Consider the following 19,416-nt stretch of genomic DNA (forward strand, 5'->3'; position numbering starts at 1 on the left):
CTGTGAAGAAGAGATTTATGTCATCTATCATTTACACTGACATATTAACCTGAAGCTATATGTATAGCAAAATACGATTTAATCAGAAAGCATAGGATTGAGTTGTTGTAGTCGATTATATTTTTGAATAGTTAAAGGAGATCCTTTTGGACTCTGACCCTTTGGGCATGCTTTATAACATGTATGTTTTTTTCTGACCTAATAAACAATACTTAGCAAGTATTGAGGTGCTACAAAAATGTGAATCACTGAGACTATTTTGAATTTCATTTCCCATAGTATATGCTATTGCACAGAGTTTTCTTTAGGTCTTTGGTTCTTCACATTTTTAAAAGATCCAGAATGCAGATAAGTTATGAACTTCATGAACTCTCTCCCTAAGGAAAATGGTAATACAAAATCATGTATATGCTTCCATTGACTATCTGGGGGTCATTTATGGAGATTCTGTTGCATTGTCCTCAGGTTAAGAATCACCGATTTTAGAAAGTGTAGGGTGAGGGTGGGGAAGATTCCCTAATAAAGGATCCCGAGAAAGATAAACACATTGAGAGGCAACACAATTTAACTTTGTTTTGTTTTCCTGAGGAATGTAGAATAGTCCCACTTTTAAAATGAAGAAAAAGGAATACAAATTAATGATTAATATAACAAAATAGTTGAAAATATATTTCACTTTTGTAATATGGCCATATCCAGGCCAAAAATGGACAGGAGGGGTGGCTGTAATGGGGCAAGAAGGTAAATATAGAATTGTTTTGGAGAAATGACGTAATAGCCCCACCCTACTTCCTATAATGCACAACCATAGGGATTCAGAAGGGAAGTTAATTAAATAGGTTAAAAACTAAGTTTGGACAGTATATCCTCCAACTCAGTAGTGTTATCAGAAATGCAGTCATTTAGTCTTAGGCTTGTGAGAGACTTAAGAAGTCAGTTCTGCTATGATAGAAAGTACCAGTTGCAAATTTTAAATGCATAAACAATGCCACTTATTTAAGCTTAAATCCCTACTAAAGAGATAATGTAGAATATTGACCAAGAACTCAGACCCTAGAGCTGGACTGCCTAGGCTTGAATCTGTGTGACTTGGGGTACGTTACTTAGCTCATCTGAGCCTCACACTCCTCTGTGACAGGATAACAGTGCCTATATCATGGCACTGTTGTGAGGGTTAGGTAAGTTAATGTTGATGAAGCATTTGGAACAGTGCCTTGGACTCAGTAAGACCTAGGTAAGTCTGTATTTGGGAAGCACTGAAATTCTCTTTTTCATTTTCAATGAAGAGAACCCCTAATTTTTGCTTTGTGAAGATGAGGCCTTCGGACCTTAGTTTTCTCACTAGAAAAATGAAATTGAAGTACTAGAATCAGTATTCTTTTTTTTTTTTTTTTTTTTGCGGTACGTGGGCCTCTCACTGCTGTGGCCTCTCACTGCTGTGACCTCCCCGTTGCGGAACACAGGCTCTGGACGCGCAAACTCAGTGGCCATGGCTCACGAGCCCAGCCGCTCCGCAGCATGTGGGATCTTCCCGGACTGGGGCACAAACCCGTGCCCCCTGCATTGGCAGGCAGACTCTCAACCACTGTGCCACCAGGGAAGCCCGAATTAGTATTCTTTTTAAAGTAGGGGAACTTTTTTTCTGGGTAGATGAAAATCAGATGTACCTCAGTGGCTAATCTGGTTGAAATGGGGCCTGTGTGTATATATTTGGTTGTGGATGACAGAAACTAAGCTATAGCTGAAGGAGAAAAGGCACATTTGCTGTAAGGCCACAGAGGTGTTTCAAGATGTCCAAGGTACAAACCTAGAAGGACTTCCAGAAAATGGCTAGAGCCCAGAACCAGGGAAGTCTCTTGTTTATGCTCTTGTTTTATGGATTTTGTTCATGCTTCATGCTCTCCTTTAAACTAACTTCTCTGCTTCTGTGATCTTTATGGCGAAGTTGCCCTTTTCGGCCACTTCAACGAAGAGAGTGAACGTCATTCTCATTCCAAACGCCGAAGGAAGGTACTCAGGCCTTGTTTGGAGCAGTTTCTCACTCTGCTATAATCAGCTGAAGACCTGAGTGGTTGGAGGAGTGGTCTGTGTTGCATAAAATGTCTGTTGGGAACCCTGTCCTAGAAGAAGAGGACAGTAAAGGGGGTCTTTTGAGCTGGGAAGAGACTGCAAAATGTGTTGACTACAGGAGGTGTGCTCAGCTTCTTTCTTTTCCCCTGAGATGGCTCTGGCATCACCACGGTGACACTAAGGGTCCTCTGGAACAAGGTTTGAAATCCTCTGAATTTTATATACTCTTTGTCACTTCCAGCTCTGTGAAATCACCTGATTTTATAATAAAGCCTTAATTAATTATCTGAATCCAGAATTGCCTCATTCCAGTTTTTTTTTTCCTCATTGAGTAATAATATGTTCATTGTTGAAAACTTGGCAAGAAAGGGAATTATAAACACTAGAAAACATCACTCATAATTATATTAAGAGATTAATACTTGGCATTTTTGTTAATGCTTTTTTTTCTTTATATAATTTTGTATCTGTCAAGGATTAGTTTGATTGTTAAGAACAGAAATCCTCTCAAATAAATTTAAGTGAAGAGAAATTGATTGTAAGGAATCTTTTGGAACCAGTTGCAGGAAGCAGGGTTGAACCTCATGGGATTTGGAAAGCCCCAGGCTTTTGCCTTTGTCTCTGTGGAGCTGTGTGGTCTTTTGTCTTTGCTTCTCTTTGCATGTCTGTTCTTTTCTCCGTGCTGAGGCTGATTTCCTCTGCAAGGGTCTGAATATCTGCTCCTCCATTTCACTTGACTTTGGGTTTCCACGGTACTGATATTAGCCAAACTTCTACTTTTGTATTCTGGAACCAGGCAGAAGCTTAATTCGAATACTAGAGCATCTGACTGGTTCAGCATGGGTCAGGTGCTCCCTTTTGTTCAGTCAGTTGCGGTAAGGAGACAGTGTTTCAGTAACTGTAGTGGCCACTTAGGCTCACCCCTGCAAAAGGAGGGGACACTTGAAAGCATGGTCTGGGCAGCAGTCCCCCAAATAGGTCTGCTGTAAGAGTCTGCCACTACTGATAAGCATTCTCACAATTTGCCATATCGTTAAAGAGTCCTCATAAATATTTTTTTATGGACCATAATTTATTTAACCGTTTTCCCTAATTTGGATATTTAGTAGTTTCTTTTTTTCTTCATAGTGTGAAGAGTTGTTTGCCACCTGTACACACTTCCTTAGAGATGGTCTTCATTTTTTGAGGGCCTTTAAATCATGTGAATTTACGGAACTCACAGAACATCATGGGAGGTGACACATCTGTAATTTGAGATTACCTCTTGAACCTCTCCAGCCCCCACCCCAATTTTATAAGAATCGAGAAATCATTGGTGGCTTTCCCCCTGTTGAAGGCTATGACCTATCAACTTTTTGGACAGAATATCAATCTAGTGAAAAGAGTACAAGCTTTGGGGTGTTGAACATATGCTACTTGTCCGAGTTTTGACCAGTTTCTTCAGTTCTCTGTGTCTCATTTTCCTCAATTATAAAATGGCAAAATAATATCCTGAGCGTTGTTGGAGGTACTAAGTGAGATAAAGCATGTAAAAATTAATTTCTCTCATTTAATGCATACCCAATATGTTAGCTACCCTTTTTAAAAATTTTGTTTTATTTTTTTATTTTTGGCTGCATTGGGTCTTCGTTGCTGCACGCGGGATTTCTCTAGTTGCGGCGAGCGGGGGCTACTCTTTGTTGCCATGCGCGGGCTTCTCATTGCAGTGGCTTCTCTTGTTGCGGAGCACTGGCTCTAGGAGTTTGGGCTTCAGTAGTTGTGACACGCGGGCTCAGTAGTTGTGGCACGTGGGCTCTAGAGCACAGGCTCAGTAGTTGTGGCGCACAGGCTTAATTGCTCCGTGGCATGTGAAAGCTTACTGGACCAGGGATCGAACCCGTGTCCCCTGAATTGACAGGTGGATTCTTTTTTTTTTTTTTTGCTGTACGCGGGCCTCTTACTATTGTGGCCTATCCCGTTGCGGAGCACAGGCTCCGGACACGCAGGCTCAGCGACCATGGCTCGGGTCCAGCCGCTCCGCGGCATGTGGTATCTTCCCGGACCGGGGCACGAACCCGTGTCCCCTGCATCGGCAGGCGGACTCTCAACCACTGCGCCACCAGGGAAGCCCGACAGGTGGATTCTTAACCACTGCGTCACCAGGGAAGTCCCTAGCCCCTTTTTTATAATTAGTGTCCCTGCACATTCAATAATCAGTGTGGGCCTATCTTGGCTATTCCCTCACTCCTATTATTTTGCCTTAAATTTATTTATAAAAACACACAGCTTTGGATGTGAATCATCCAATCTAAACTTGTGTCAGTCACAGGTACTTAAAGCACTTTCTGGGAATCAAGTTTATTAGGTTTCACTTTGCTGATAATCTATGACATAGCCTATTTGTATGTACATATATGTGTACATACATATATGTATATGTACATAGTTTGTATTTCACCTCTTTGGTGAAAAGAATTTCAGGCCAGTTAAATTATCTATAAAAAGCAGGACAATTTATAATCATTTCATTACTGATCCCCCCCCTACTTTTTTTCTAACAAATTGAAGATAAATTCCTGCTTTGGGATGAAGGCAAACTTATGCCGTTTTTAAAAGAGCAGGTAGCAGAATTGACTCCCCTTTTTTTCCCACTTCTGTTTTTTGTTGAGCCAATGCCTATTTATTCCCCCTTAACCCCTAACAGGGTGGAACCTGGAGTAGTCAGCACAGTTTTCTTTATCTTAGCAAAGTTTCTGTTTATTTTTCTGAGAAGGATAAAGGCAGTTGTGTGAAAGGTTTTCGTGTTTCTTCCTCTCTTCTGGGTGACCCATAGCCTCAGTATTTGATCCTCAGCATGTTCACTGTTTTAATTGAAATGGGTGTGTATAATTGCATGCTGCTATACTGTCTCATTGAGCCATCTATTCAGATATTTACTGGACAACTACCATATCCAGACAATGGTATGTTCTGGAGATAAAGCCTTGATTATCCCTTCCTCATTGAGTTTGCAGTCTAGCATGGAAGGTAGACCATTCAACAGTGAATGATAGGATAGGATTTGCAGGGTACTAATAATGGCCTTTAAATTTCCTTGTGAAATAGTAGCACTTCGTGGTAGCTTGATGTAGTTCTATGATTTGAGGTTTAAAACCTTAGTGACCTCTTGAGCTTCTTAGGCTCCCAGATTCTACAATCTAATTGGTGTTACTAATCTCTGACTCAGTTATGAAATTATATAATCTGGAGATAATCTGGGACATTACTAATCTCTGATTCAGTTATGAAATTATATAATCTGGAGATAATCTGGGATGTTCTCCTGTCTAGTTAGTTCTTTCACAAGTACTTTATGTTTTTGTACTTACTGTGATGAATGATGTGAAACATGGAAAACTGTACTTAATGTGATGAATGATGTGAAACATGGAAAACTGTACCTAAACTTTACTTTTTTTTGAGAAATGCTTTACCGTCCATTCCATTTTCAAACTGATCAAGTTTTCTAGTAGAGTAATTTAACTTCAATCTTGAGAAAGTGGGAATCTTAGACTTGAGGATACTGTGATTTCAGGCCATTTTTTCCACTTTTTAAAGTAAGTAACATTCTCATTGAAGTGTAACACACATGTAGAAAAGTGCACAAATCCTAAATCTGTATTTTGGTGAATTTTCAAAAAGTGAGTATACCATGTCACGACCCTAGAGATCAAGAAGCAATATTATTACTGCCCCCAAATTTCCCTTACATTCTCTTTCAGTCATGACCCATTCTCCTTTCCCCTCCAGCTCCTGGCAACCACTTATCTACTTTGTCTCTATGGATTCTCCTTTTCTGTATATTTCATATGAATGGAATCATACAACATGTGGCCTTCTGTGTCTGGCTTCTTTCACTTAGTATGTTTTCAAGATTCATCCATGTTGTAGTATGTATTGGTACTTCATTCCTTTATATGGTTGAGTTTTATATCATTATATGGATACATCACTTTTTTTTATAAGTTTATTTATTTATTTATTTATTTTTGGCTGTGTTGGTCTTTGTTGCTTTGCGCGGGCTTTCTCTAGTTGCGGTGAGTGGGGGCTACTCTTTGTTGCGGTGCGCGGGCTTCTCATTGCGGTGGCTTCTCTTGTGGAGCACAGGCTCTAGGCGGGTGGGCTTCAGTAGTTGCGGCATGTGGGCTCAGTAGTTGTGGTGCACGGGCTTAGTTGCTCCGCAGCATGTGGGATCTTCCCAGACCAGGGTTCGAACCCGTGTCCCCTACTTTAGCAGGTGCATTCTTAACCACTGCGCCACCAGGGAGGTCCAGATACATCACATTTTGTATATCCATTCATCATTTGATGGAAATTTGGATTGTTTCCACTTTTTGGCTATGATGAATAATGCTGTTATGAACGTTCGTTTACAGGTTTTTGTGTGGATGTATGCTTTTCACTTCTCTTGGATGAATACCTAGGAGTGAAATTGCTGGGTCATATGGTAACTCCATGTTTAATTTTTTTGGCTGCTGTGGGTCGTCGTTGCTGTGCACGGGCTTTCTCTAGTTGCGGCGAGCCGGGAATACCCTTTGTTGCGGTGCATGGGCTTCTTATTGCAGTGGCTTCTCTTATTGTGGAGCACGGGCTCTAGGCTCACAGGCTTCTGTAGTTGCAGCATGGGGGCTCAGTAGTTGTGGTGCATGGGCTCTAGAAAGCAGGGTCAGTAGTTGTGGCACACGGGCTTAGTTGTTCCGTAGTATGTGGGACCTTCCTGGACCAGGGATTGAACCCGTGTCCCCTGCATTGGCAGGCGGATTCTTAACCACTTTGCCACCAGGGAAGTCCTCCATGTTTAATTTTATGAGAAGCTACTAAATGGTTTTCCAATGTGACTTCATTTTCACATTTTCATCAGTAATGTATGAGGCTCCTAATTTCTCCATATCCTTGCTACCACTTTGTCCTTTTGATTACAGCCATCCTAGAGGTATGAGGTGGTATCTTACTGTAATTTTATTTGTTTTTCCCTAATAACTAATGACATTGAGCGTCTTTTCATGTGCTTATTGACCTCTTGTATATCTTTTTTGGAGAAATTTCAAATCAGATCCTTTGCCCATTTAAACATTGGGTTATTTGACTTTTTATTGTTGAATTATAAGAGTTCTTTATAGATCCTGTACTCTAGACCCTTATCAGATATATGATTTGCAGATACTTTCTCCCATTCTGCAGTTCGTCTTCACTTTCTTGGCAGTGTTCTTAGAAGTGCAAAAGCTTTAAATTTTGATGAAGTCCAATTTATTTATGGTTGCTTGTGTTTTTGGTATCATAGCTTAGAAACCATTGTCTAATCCAGGGTCATAAAGATTTATTCCTATATTTTCTTCTAAGAGTTTTGTAGTTTTAGCTTTTACACTTAGGTCTTTGATCCACTTTGGGTTACTTTTTGAATATGATGTGAAGTAGAGGTGTTACTTTTTTAACAACCTTATTTTGAGATAATTTTAGAGTTATGAAAGTAATTCATTCAGCTTCCTTTAATGTTAACATTTTATATAAACATAGTACAATTATCAAATCTAAGAATATAACATTGGCATGATACTGTGTACTGAGCAACAGAGTTTATTCAATTTCACTAGTTTTTCTATTAATGTCCTTTTTTTTCAGGATCCAATCCAGGTTCCTGCATTGCATACAGGTGTCATAACTCCCTCTCCAATCTGTGGAAGTTCCTCAGTCTTTTCTTATATTTCATGACTTTGACACTTTGGAAGAATATTGGTCAGATATTTTGTAGTATGTTTCTCAATTTAGGTTTTTCTGGTATGTTCCTATGATTAGTCTGGGGTTATACATTATTGGGAAGAATACCCCAGACATGATGTGCCCTTCTTGGTGCATCATATCAAAGAGTACCTGGTGTTAAAATGTCTTACTATTGGTGATTTTAACCTTGATCACTTGGTTAAAATGATGTCTGTCAGATTTATCCACTGTGAATTTACTGTTTTTCTCTTCATAATTAGTAAATATTTATTTTGTGGGAGATACTTTGAGACTGTGCAGTATCTTGTTTCTCAAATTTGCTTGCAAATTTCAGCATCCAAAAGTGGATCTTTCCTGTAGTAACTATTATTACTCTGGTGTTCTAATAGTGATTTGCTATTTTCCTTATTCCTTCTGCATTTATTAGTTGGAATTCTTTTTTTTAAATACAGTATTTCAGTTTCATTTTTATTATTTTATTATTTTTATTTTAAAATATTTATTTATTTTTGGCTGCATAGGGTCTTCGTTGCTTTGTGCAGGCTTTCTCTAGTTGCAGTGAGCAGGGGCTACTTTTCGTTGCGCGGGCTTCTCATTGCGGTGGCTTCTCTTACTGCGGAGCACGGGCTCTCCAAGTGCGTGGGCTTCAGTAGTGGTGGCACGCAGGCCCAGTAGTTGTGGCTCACGGGATTAGTTGCTCTGCAGCATGTCGGATCTTCCTTGACCAGGGCTCGAACCCACGTCCCCTGCATTGGCAGGCAGATTCTTAACCACCGCACCAACAGGGAAGTCCCCAAGGTTATGATGATGTTTGTTTGTAAGTTAATGTTTCTGTAGGAGATCAAGGCAAGGTTTCTTGGGAAATGTAGTCTCTGTCAGGCCTGGGACACCAGGCAGGGTCATGCAGTAGAGACAGATACCCAGTCACATGGCATCAGGTAGACACCCATTCACACACAACTTGGGTGCATGGCAGGCATGAATTTTTCCCATGTCCAAATGATACTGGCAGTAAGTTAGCTGGTATTTCTAATTTTCCTCCTCCTGGGACCATGATTATTTTCATACTGAGTTGGGAATGCTAGAGAGATGTAGATGTATGCAGAGAGATGTACCTTTGAATAGACCCATTTAAAACATTTTGTAATACTCTTTTCCAGTATATATATTAATATTTTTCTGAGACACATTTTTTCTATTGTAACATGATGTGAAATATGTCATCATTTTTAAGCCTTAATAATTATATCAAATAAAACTCACTTTTCTCTTCGGTTATTACGTGGCCACCTCTCCCTTATTTGCTGTAACATGGGAGATCTTAACATAGGTAACAAAACCAGAGTGACATTAGTTGATGCTCTCTGTCCCCCTTTAATGCCACCCAGAATGCCAGTGGTTGGGGGAATAGAGATGCCTTTACTTGAGCTATGGAGAGAGGAAGCTTCAAGTGAGAGGCATCTCCAGGTACTGGAGCTAACCCACAGTTGATTATTTCCCATATAGCTATCAGGAGCTAACTGACTAAAACTAAACTAACAGTGATTGCCCAAACTTACATTTAAACTTTTTTTTTTTAACAACATAAAGTATGTACACAGGTAATAATTCTAGTAACTGTGGCAATTTGTGCAGTTCTAGATACTTGGTAGTGGTTACTTTTCTTTCTTTTGTTTTTTAAATAGGGAGTTGATGTTTTTAAAGTTAAGTATGAATTTTTCTTTTTTCTTTTTTAAAAATCTATTTTCACTTGTTTATTTTTTTCTTTTGCCTGTGCAGCAATCAGGATCTTAGTTCCCTAACCAGGGATCGAGCCTGTGCCCCTGCAGTGGAAGCGTGGAGTCTTAACCACTGGACCATCAGGGAAGTCCCTGAATTTTTCTGATTTTTCTGATCTTAGGTACAGTGTGGCCATTTCAGTAGCTGTAGCATATAAATATGCATTGTTTCTTTTTGAATATCATATTTGTTCCAAAATAAAACACTGAGTAGTTCTAACAGAGTACATTAAAATGAAATTCTAGATACTATTTGACAGTCTAGTACAATCAGAGTTTTTACTTTACTTTTTTTTAATTTAAATTTTATTTTTGGCTGCGTTGGGTCTTCATTGCTGCACACGGGCTTTTCTCTAGTTGTGGTGAGCAGGGGCTACTCTTCGTTGTGGTGTGTGGGCTTCTCATTGCGGTGGCTTCTCTTGTTGCAGAGCACAGGCTCTAGGCGTGTGGCTTCAGTAGTTGCAGCTCGTGGGCTTAGTAGTTGCGGCGTGTGGGCCCTAGAGCGCATGGGCTTCAGTAGTTGTGGCGCGTGGACTCAGTACTTGTGGCTCACGGGCTCTAGAGCGGAGAATCAGTAGTTGTGGTGCATGGGCTTTGTTGCTCCGTGGCATGTGGAATCTTCCCGGATCAGGGATTGAACCTGTGTCCCCTGCATTGGCAAGTGGATTCTTGTGCCACCAGGAAAGTCCCACAGTCAGAGTTTTTAAAAGGCAGACTGTTTTTTTGTGGGGTTTTTTTTGGGCTGCGCTGTGCGGCTGTGGGATCCTAGTTCCCTGTCCAGGGATCGAACCTGGGCCCCCTGCATTGGAAGTGTGGAGTCCAAACCACTGGGCCACCAGGGGATTCCCTGAAAGACAGATTTGATAGGTTCTGTAGTTTTTATATCCTTTTAACTTACTTAAATATATAGAGCATATATAAGCCCCTTAAATACATGCATATACACACATATATACACACACGTTTTATATATATATATTTAAGGTACTCATATATATGGGTAAAACATACCAACATTTTTCTTCTATACTGTCTTGCTAATATTTTAAACCTTAGGAAACCAATGTCCAGATGAACCATGGTTGATACCTTTATGTAATAAAAAATGGAATTTTGTATATTTGCTTTTGAGTTGGTATTTTAATTTGAGGAAATAAAAATTTGAAGGGTATTCACATAAAAGTGAATTTAGAGTCTAAGATTAAGCTGTTACAGGCCACTAAACTTCTCAATATGTTTTAGACCAGCAAACTCCAGGTTAACTTAGATGTAAAGAGATTTTCATGAATATGGCCAAATAGGTTATAAGTTTGCCATTTCTCCTTTATTTTTATTTATTTATTAAATATTTATTTATTTATTTATTTACTTGGCTGTGCTGGGTCTTAGTTGCGGCACGCAGCATCTTTGCCATTTCTCCTTTAAAGTTAACAAAGTAAAATGGTCTCAAGGAAGATCTACATACACTTAAAGAAGAATTACATATTACTAAATACTGAGTTGTTTAACAGAGCTAATCTGAGAGTATATCCACTGATGGAAGAAATATTTTTTTAGTGTCTACTATGCACCAGAAACTGTTCTAGGTGTGAATATAGACTGTTGAACAAAACAGACCAGGTTCTTGCCTTCATGAATTGTGGAGACAGAGGTTAAGTCAGGTCGGTCAGAACATGGGATACAAAGCAAAGTAGAGTGAATATTGGCTTTGGTGTCATTTTCTATTCCAGGAATGCTGGGTGGTTTTCGTGTAACAATACCAGCTCTGTAGACCCTCCTCATACTCCTGAATTGAGAAGGATTATATGCCACATCCTGGCTAGGGGAGGAAGAGGGCTGTGATTGTGAGTTAATGATTGCTACTATGGGTGGAGTGAGGAATGGTGGCTTGTGTACTTTGGAATCAGGCAGACCTAAGTTCAAGTCCTGGTTGTGGCACTTACTAGGTGCTAAATCTTGGGCGAGTTATTTAACTACTGTGAACTTGTCCCCTCTTCTGTAAAGATGTGAAGAATTGACAGAGTTGTGAAAATTAAAAACTCTAGAAGATGGTCAGTAATGTGAATTCTCCTCATCTTTTTTCTTACCTTAGTTTTCTTATATGTAAAGTGGGGATACCATTACTAGCCTTGTCTATTATTGTGAGAACTAAATAAATGCAATAAATATGTGAAACCACCTTAATACAGTTTATAATGTGCTATTACTGTATGTTATTTCTGGAAATGTAAGATTTTCAGGCACCTGGGCAACTCTGGGGAATAGAAGAACGCATGGATTCTTCCAGAACTGGAAGAGCAACCTAGTATTAATGCAGTTCCGCTACACTTTGTGTTGTTTCCTCTCTTTTTGGTTACCAGCCACTAGCTAACCTGCTGCTCCGAATCCCATCTCTTCTTCACATTCCCGAGAGAATCTGTACTGGCCCACTTGAGCACTGGTATTCTCTTGGGCAGAATTTTCATACCCAGCCCCATCTGGGCACTTGGTTGATTGGCCTGTAGAGTGGGTGCCCTTGGGTCTGGTGTTTACTAGTGCTTGTTCTGACAGGAGCTGTGCTGGCCTAGTCTTGCTTCCTTCGTGGGGCTGTGGGGCAGGAATTTCCCTCAGAAGTTGGCTGGGTCACTGCAGGCACTAAATTGACCTATCTAGGGAAGTGCTGTGACTATTTAAAGGAATTGGAGGAAAATAGGATAGGCTTTATGGTGGGAAGATGGCCTTTGAGTTTTCTTAAATTGCAGATGATCATTTTTTCCTTTTCATTTTTCTTTTAATAAGTAGGTAGTAATTTGTATTACTTCTTGTAATCAATTGAAATTTATTATTTCTTGAAGTAGCTCAAGCTTATAGATCAAGTTCTCTTTAGATTTTAGGCTACCAAAGAAAAGACTCAAAAAACTTTGAGTTATTAGCAATTCGATTAGTAAATTATTCTTTTTAAAAAAAATATTTATTTATTTATTTATTTGGTTGCACTGGGTCTAAGTTGCGGCACATGGGTTCCTTACTTGTGGCAGGCAGGCTCCTTTAGTTGCAGCTCGAGGGCTCTTTAGTTGTGACTCACCGGCTCCCTAGTTGCGGCTCACGGACTCCCTAGTTGTGGCATGCAAACTCTTAGTTGCAGCATGCCTGTGGGATCTAGTTCCCTGACTAGGGATCGAACCTGGGCCCCCTGCATAGGGCGCGCAGAGTCCTAAGCACTGCGCCACCAAGGAAGTCTCAAATTATTCTTGATAACTCAAAATTTCACCAATTTTTAGAGATAACTTTGAGTCAAAACTTTTTTTGCCAAATGTAAATCCTCCTCAATTCTCCCAGCTTCTCCTGTGTTTCATTGTTAAATTTGTGAACTGTTTCTTGAACCAATTTGATCATAGCCGACTAGTATTTTAGAAGTACCTGCTAATGTTTACAATATATACTCCATATATTTGTCTAACAAAATTTAACTCTTCTTCTCCCAGGTAATTTATCCTCAACATTCCAAACTTACTGATAAAGAAGTAAGTAAAAATATTGCCCTATATAGTTTACTGTTTTATTTCTGTTTGTTTTTATTGGTGGATATATGTCAGCATATATAGTTTTTGTTTTCTTTTTCAGAAAACCAATATTTGCTATTTGTCTTTTCCAGATTCAAATTCAGGTAACTATTTTTCATGTGGTGTTTCTGTTGAATTTTATACGGAGAATACTGATTATACTCTTAATATATGAAAATTAATTGAAATAACATAGTAGAATGCAAACTCAATTTCATCCTAACAGATTAGTGATTTTGATTCCTACTTTTATGATCCTAGTCGTGTCTTACTTATTTTCGTTGGTTCAACTTTGAAAATAACTGTTATCTTGTAATGAGGTAAAACGTCATGGAGCCATAAACTGTTGAAATAATGAAGAGATTGAAAATCATCAACGCTGGTATGTTTGAGGATTTATATTAAGCAGTGTTCTTTTAGTTTAGGATTTGGGAGCTTGCCAAGAACTCTGTAAAAGCAGGGATTTAAAAAAAATCAGGGTAAACATGGTTATAAAGCATGGCCATCAATTATTTGCAATAGTTTATGTGAGTTAGTATATATAAAGCATTTGAAATAGTGCTTGGGTATAGAAAGTACTTTATAAGTGTTTGCTATTATTATTAAGCTTGGTTTTGCTGGTCTCCTTCAAGTTCTTCCTTTGTGTGGTCCTATAAGTTGATATCTTTCAGGTTACCTTTTGTGTTTCACTTTGAAAATAATTTTTCAGGCTTACAGTGACCAGAACACTTAAGTTCTTAGACCACACACTTAGAATCCCATGAAGCAAAGGCACTACAGTTCCCTTTCCTTTTGTGGTTACTTCTAATATACTGTTAATTTAGTTTAGATAATCTGATTTGGGAGACTTGACATTTTAGCTTTTTAAAGCATTTTCTCTTTTCCTTATAAATGCTTCCAGAATTTTTTCCTATAGTTTTGGAACTCAGCTTTCATGAAATATGTTTTAAAAAAAAAAGTTAAAAGGATGGCTTTGAGCAATCCCGGGACGGCTTTTGTTTTGACCTGGAATTATTGGAATCTTTTCACATGTTTTGCCTGTTAACGAGATAATGATACAGCGGTCTTATAGGATCTCCCCTTATTTCGGATAACATTTGCCTTACAAAGTGCACACATGTAGTTCTGATTGTAGTGAGTATTGGATTGGACTTCCATGACTCAAGGTCAGGTGAGTTGTGTGGATTACAGGATAATCTGACTTCATGTGATTATACTGCACACTCTTCTTTTTCAGGTCATGGCTGGTTTTCATGGCTCTCTCCCTTTCACCTCTCTACATGAGCATCAAGACTAAGAAGTTAAAAAAAAAAGACTAAGAAGTTAATTGTATGATGTCTGATAGTCTTTTTTATTTCTAGTTTTGCAGTTAGTCTCTGTATGAGTCATTTTCTTATTGGAAGTTAAACTCAAGTGTAAATCTGTGTAAATGAGCATTTGTTCAGGGAATTCCCTGGCAGTCTAGGGGTTAGGACTCCGTGGGGCCAAAAAAAAACCAATTTGTTCAGTATTTTAGGCATTTGAATGACCTACAGATGTTTTGTAATGCCTTTTTTATAAGCTGCATATCAAAGGAAGTGTGGTTCATTTTATTCAAAGTATGGTTGGTACTTAGAAGTAAAGTCAACAGAAGATCTTAAAAATAGACACCTTGCCATCTTAACAGAAGAATATTAATCTAGACAGCAAGAGACTATGCATTTATATATATTTGAGATCACTGTTCTGAATTGTGATTATCCAAATAGTTTGTTTCATTTATGTGTTCATTAAATGGAAGTTGGAATTAGTACTATGCCAACTTTGAAATGGATTTAATTTTTCCCAAGATAGCTTTATTGTTACAGAAGGTGCAGTAGAGCAGTCTTTAGGAAAGAATCATAACCTAGCTTTTGTTTCCACGGTGCACACTTAAAAAAAGTAAAACAACATTTAGACTCTATGGTAAGTTATACAGATAAAGAAGAATACTTTTGGGATTCCCAATGGGAGGATTTGCCAGTCCTCCACTTCCTCCACCCACTACCCACACACAACTTAGATACTGTGACTTTAGAAAAAAGTTTTGTTTTGTTTGTTTTTAGCTTTCAGCTTTTTGTTCCATTTGAATGGCTTTTATCTTTAGGAGCCTAAGTTTAAAGAATGTTTTCTCTCTAATAAATATTTGTCAGATATTTTTCTCATTATTTACCATTAATATCATCTGGATATATGCATTCCTGAGTCTTAAGCTGTGATGGGTACCCAAGGACTGTAATCACTATGCTCTAAACAAGGCCAGAGAGAAAACTTAGCATTAGTAGAGAGAGTTTCAAGTGATGATGAATCCGAGGGAAATATCAATCCTTGTTCTGGATGGATTAGATGTGCAGATAATATTTGTCTCAACAGATTTTTTTCTATGTAAACAGCTGGGACGTCGTCATGTACTTTACACTTCCCGGTAGTGAAAGGAGTGCTTCTCACACTCATCTGTGTTGAAGGGCCATTTGGGTGCTTTAAGAATTTCCAGTCTGTTGTGGACCGGTGCTTTTATAAAATGCTGTATACATTAATTATTAGAAAAATGAAAGGGAGAAAAACCAAAGAATACAAAATATAAGTCCAAATTTGTCATGGCAATATCAAATCGCTATAAGGGTTTCTAAATGTGTATTCTCAGTTTGGGTATTTATTTTGTCATGTATTTTAACAAGAGTTTGTGGACTCACATCACTCTATGGACTACACTTTGAGAAGTGTAGTCCCTGGTCTAAACTCCGGCTTCTCAGCGTTTCCAACTCTAATCACAGAGAGGGTGACTACATAGAGCTGAAGGCCAGGGATGGGGCTAGCTCTTAAGGTCTCATGTTTTATTTTAGTCTTACTCTGAACTGTTCTATAGCTGTTTTCCGCTAATATAAAAATACTCTGGGACTTCCCTGGTGGCGCAGTGGTTAAGAATCTACCTGCCAATGCAGGAGACACGGGTTTGAGCCCTGGTCCAGGAAGATCTCACATGCTGTGGAGCAACTAAGCCCATGCGCCACAAATACTGAACCTCCACTCTAGAGCCCATGAGCCACAACTACTGAGCCCGGGAGCCACAACTACTGAGCCCATGTGCCATAACTAGTAAAGCCTATGCGCCTAGAGCCCATGCTCTGCAGCAAAGACAAGCCACTGCAATGAGAAGCCTGTGCACCGCAACAAAGAGCAGCTCCCGCTTGCTGCAACTAGAGAAAGCTCACGTGCAGCAACGAAGACCCAACGCAGCCATAAATAAATAAATAAATATATTAAAAAAACAAAAACAAAAACAAAACTGATCAAGGGTCTTCCCTGTTGGTGCAGTGGTTAAGACTCTGTGTTCCCAATGCAGGGGGCCCAGGCTCTATCCCTGGTCCAGGAATTAGATCCCACGTGCATGCCAAAACTAAGAGTTCTCATGCTGCAACTAAGGAGCCCGTGAGCTGCAACTAAGGAGCCCGCCTGCCACAACTAAGGAGCCCACCTGCCAGAACTAAGACCTGACGCAACCAAATAAATTAATTAATTAAAAAAAATAGTCTGAAGTTGTCTTTTCCCTTTAGAAGAAATATTTAAGCTTTTTTCCCTCAAATCTCAAGTAATTTTTTTTAAATAAATTTATTTTTATTTTTGGCTGTGTTGGGTCTTTGTTGCTGCGCGTGGGCTTTCTCTAGTTGTGGCGAGCGGGGGCTACTCTTCATTGCAGCGCGTGAGCTTCTCATTGTCATGGCTTCTCTTGTTGCAGAGCATGGGCTCTAGGCGCGTGGGCTTCAGCAGTTGTGGCACACGGGCTCAGTAGTTGTGGCTCGTGGGCTCTGGAGCGCAGGCTCAGTAGTTGTGGCGCATAGGCTTAGGTGCTCCGCGGCATGTGAGATCTTCCTGGACCAGGGCTCGAACCTGTGTCCCCTGCATTGGCAGGTGGATTCTTAACCACTGAGCCACCAGGGAAGCCCCTCAAGTAATATTTTTGATACAGGAAAGCGTCTTCCGTTTATCTATAGCTTTGCAGTCTTGGTTTGATTGGCAGATGTAAAGGATAAAATCATCTGTGCCCTTGATAATTTTAAAATGGGAGGAGAGCAGTTTGTGGCTTACCACATGGCATTCGCATAGGAGGAGCCATGAAACCAGTGAGTGTCGCAGAAACCAGTGAGTTCAGCAACTCCTCAGTTGGAGGGGTGCTTTTCAGGACTTCGTTTTCTAAGTGAAGAATAGGAGCTTTTGATCTGCTCCAGTTGGCAGTGATGTAGCATTAAAAAAAAAAAGCAAAACAGTTTTATTGAGATATAATTCACCCATGTAAAATGTACAATTCAGTGATTTTTAGTACATTCAGAGTTGTGCAACTATTACCGAAGTCAATTTTAGAAAATTTTCATCACCGAAAAAGAAACTTCCTGCTCCAGTTTCCTCCTACCCACCTCTCCCCCTCAGCAACCACCTGTCTACTTTCTGTCTCTATAGATTTACCTATTCTGGATATTTCATATTAGTGGAAGTGGTGTTTTTGAAGTCCATTTTGACTTGAAAGAGCCAGTATGATGTAATGGTCCAGAGCACCAGCTCCAGAGTCAGATGTCGTGGCCTCAAATTCTTGCTCTGCCATGTAGCAGATTTATTTCTTTGGAGGATTACATAACTTTTCTGTGCCTTGGTTTCCTCCTCACAAACAGGACTAATAATGGGACCTACGTGAGAAGCATGAAGACCAAATGAGTTAATGTATCTAAAGTGTTTAAGACAGTGCCTGCCACAGAGTGAGCATTCAGTGAAATTGGTGCTCAATTCATGTATTGAAAGGGTGGAAAATCACTTCTGAAAGCAGACAAAATAATGAAAATAATTTTGACCTGGGATTCTGTTTGATTTCTGTTGTAAGAACTTAGTTGTTTGGAAAAGGATGTTGGGGGAAGGTTACAGGAATTTTCTTGGTTTAAAAAGTGTTGGGTTATTAGTTCTGTTTTCTGGGCTCGTAAAGATTATCTTAGATTAATTAAAGTGGAACTTTTCCTCAAGCTGTGGGGGTTTGCTGAGCAAATTTGCTGTTTCCTTAATCCCTGCTGCTTTATCAGGGAAAGAGTTTATGTGGTTCTTAGTCAAGAAGCCACGTGAAGGTGTATTTTCTTTGGAGAGCTGTCATTTAATCTTAAAATTTGTATAAATTCATCTTTATTCCTTGATTTATGTGAAGAAAAAATACTTTCCATTAAAGCTTTTTACCTTTTTGTTTGTTTGTTTTTATTAATAATCAGAAAGCTATGGTGCACATAGCATAACTTTTAGGTCTTTTTGGATCTTTATATAGGTCTTTAGTTTTCTTAGTGAATACAGTGGGTAAGATGCTTGGAATTCAGTACAATCGTAGGTCAGTTGTGGAGATTTACTTTAGAATTATTGCATATTACTGCTGGAAGTGACTTTAGAGATTATCTTGTGATGCCCCTTAACTTTTGTTTACAAGGAAATTGAGAACCTTGGGCGAAGTGACTTCTAGAAGGCTAATTATTGATGGACCTGGGACTAGATCCCATTGATTGTGGTTCCTTTTTCCTCAGATTATAACCTTTCCCTCATGTGCACAGTCATTTAACCATCTTTCATATGTAATCATTATACTGCTTATGTAGAGGTGCACTCTCCTGTTAAATAGGCAAATTGGATGGGTCATACTAACAAGGTAGATTTATTTTTGATGAGGTTGTAGGTTATCAGGATTGCCCTGCCCTCCACAGGTATCATTTTCTGCAAGACAAATGTAAATAACCTGGTTGCCAATCTGTAACACCTCTTTTCCTGTTCCGTTAATAGTGAGGTCAGGATGGAGAACAAAGGTCTACCCAGATAAAGAGTTGGTTTTTCTTTAGTAACCTTTTGTGTGTGAGGGAACAGACTTCTGAAACATAAAATGGGAACCATTTACCTCACTTCACAAAGACACTATGGTTAAAGCCTTTTTGACCTGGTGAACTAGCTTCCTGACCAGTTCTGTACAGCTTGCAGGTACAGCTGGTCATCGGAAAGTTCTTACAGCATGCCCATGGTTTGGGAGTGGAGCCAGGGGTGGGTTGGGGTTGAAGGCTGTGGGAGCTTCATTACTTTCTTTCCACAAAGCTCAGCATTCCTTACATTTTCCAGAGACCATGTATCTTTCTTAAAATCCATTGCATTTTTTCTGCTACATCTTGCTATGTGTCTCAGAGAAATTAGTGTATACTTCTCAGTGGATCTTTCTGTCTTCTGAAGAGAAAAACTGAACCATCTGTATATAAATCTGTTGAACT

At 39.3% G+C, this 19,416-nt stretch overlaps 1 protein-coding gene across 2 annotated transcripts in view; it reads left to right on the forward strand.

Annotated features, from left to right (window-relative positions):
• Positions 1 to 19,416, forward strand: part of DENND6A (DENN domain containing 6A) — a 51,499-nt gene that overhangs the window by 1,482 nt on the left and 30,601 nt on the right. For both annotated transcript variants that reach the window (XM_060161530.1, XM_060161531.1), the window contains exons 2-3: positions 13,049 to 13,087; positions 13,188 to 13,230. In XM_060161530.1, the coding sequence (XP_060017513.1) occupies positions 13,049 to 13,087; positions 13,188 to 13,230 (82 nt within the window). The remainder of the gene's footprint in view (positions 1 to 13,048; positions 13,088 to 13,187; positions 13,231 to 19,416) is intronic.

This window comes from Lagenorhynchus albirostris, chromosome 10, assembly GCF_949774975.1.
Source record: "Lagenorhynchus albirostris chromosome 10, mLagAlb1.1, whole genome shotgun sequence".
NCBI classification, from domain to species: Eukaryota; Metazoa; Chordata; class Mammalia; order Artiodactyla; family Delphinidae; genus Lagenorhynchus; species Lagenorhynchus albirostris.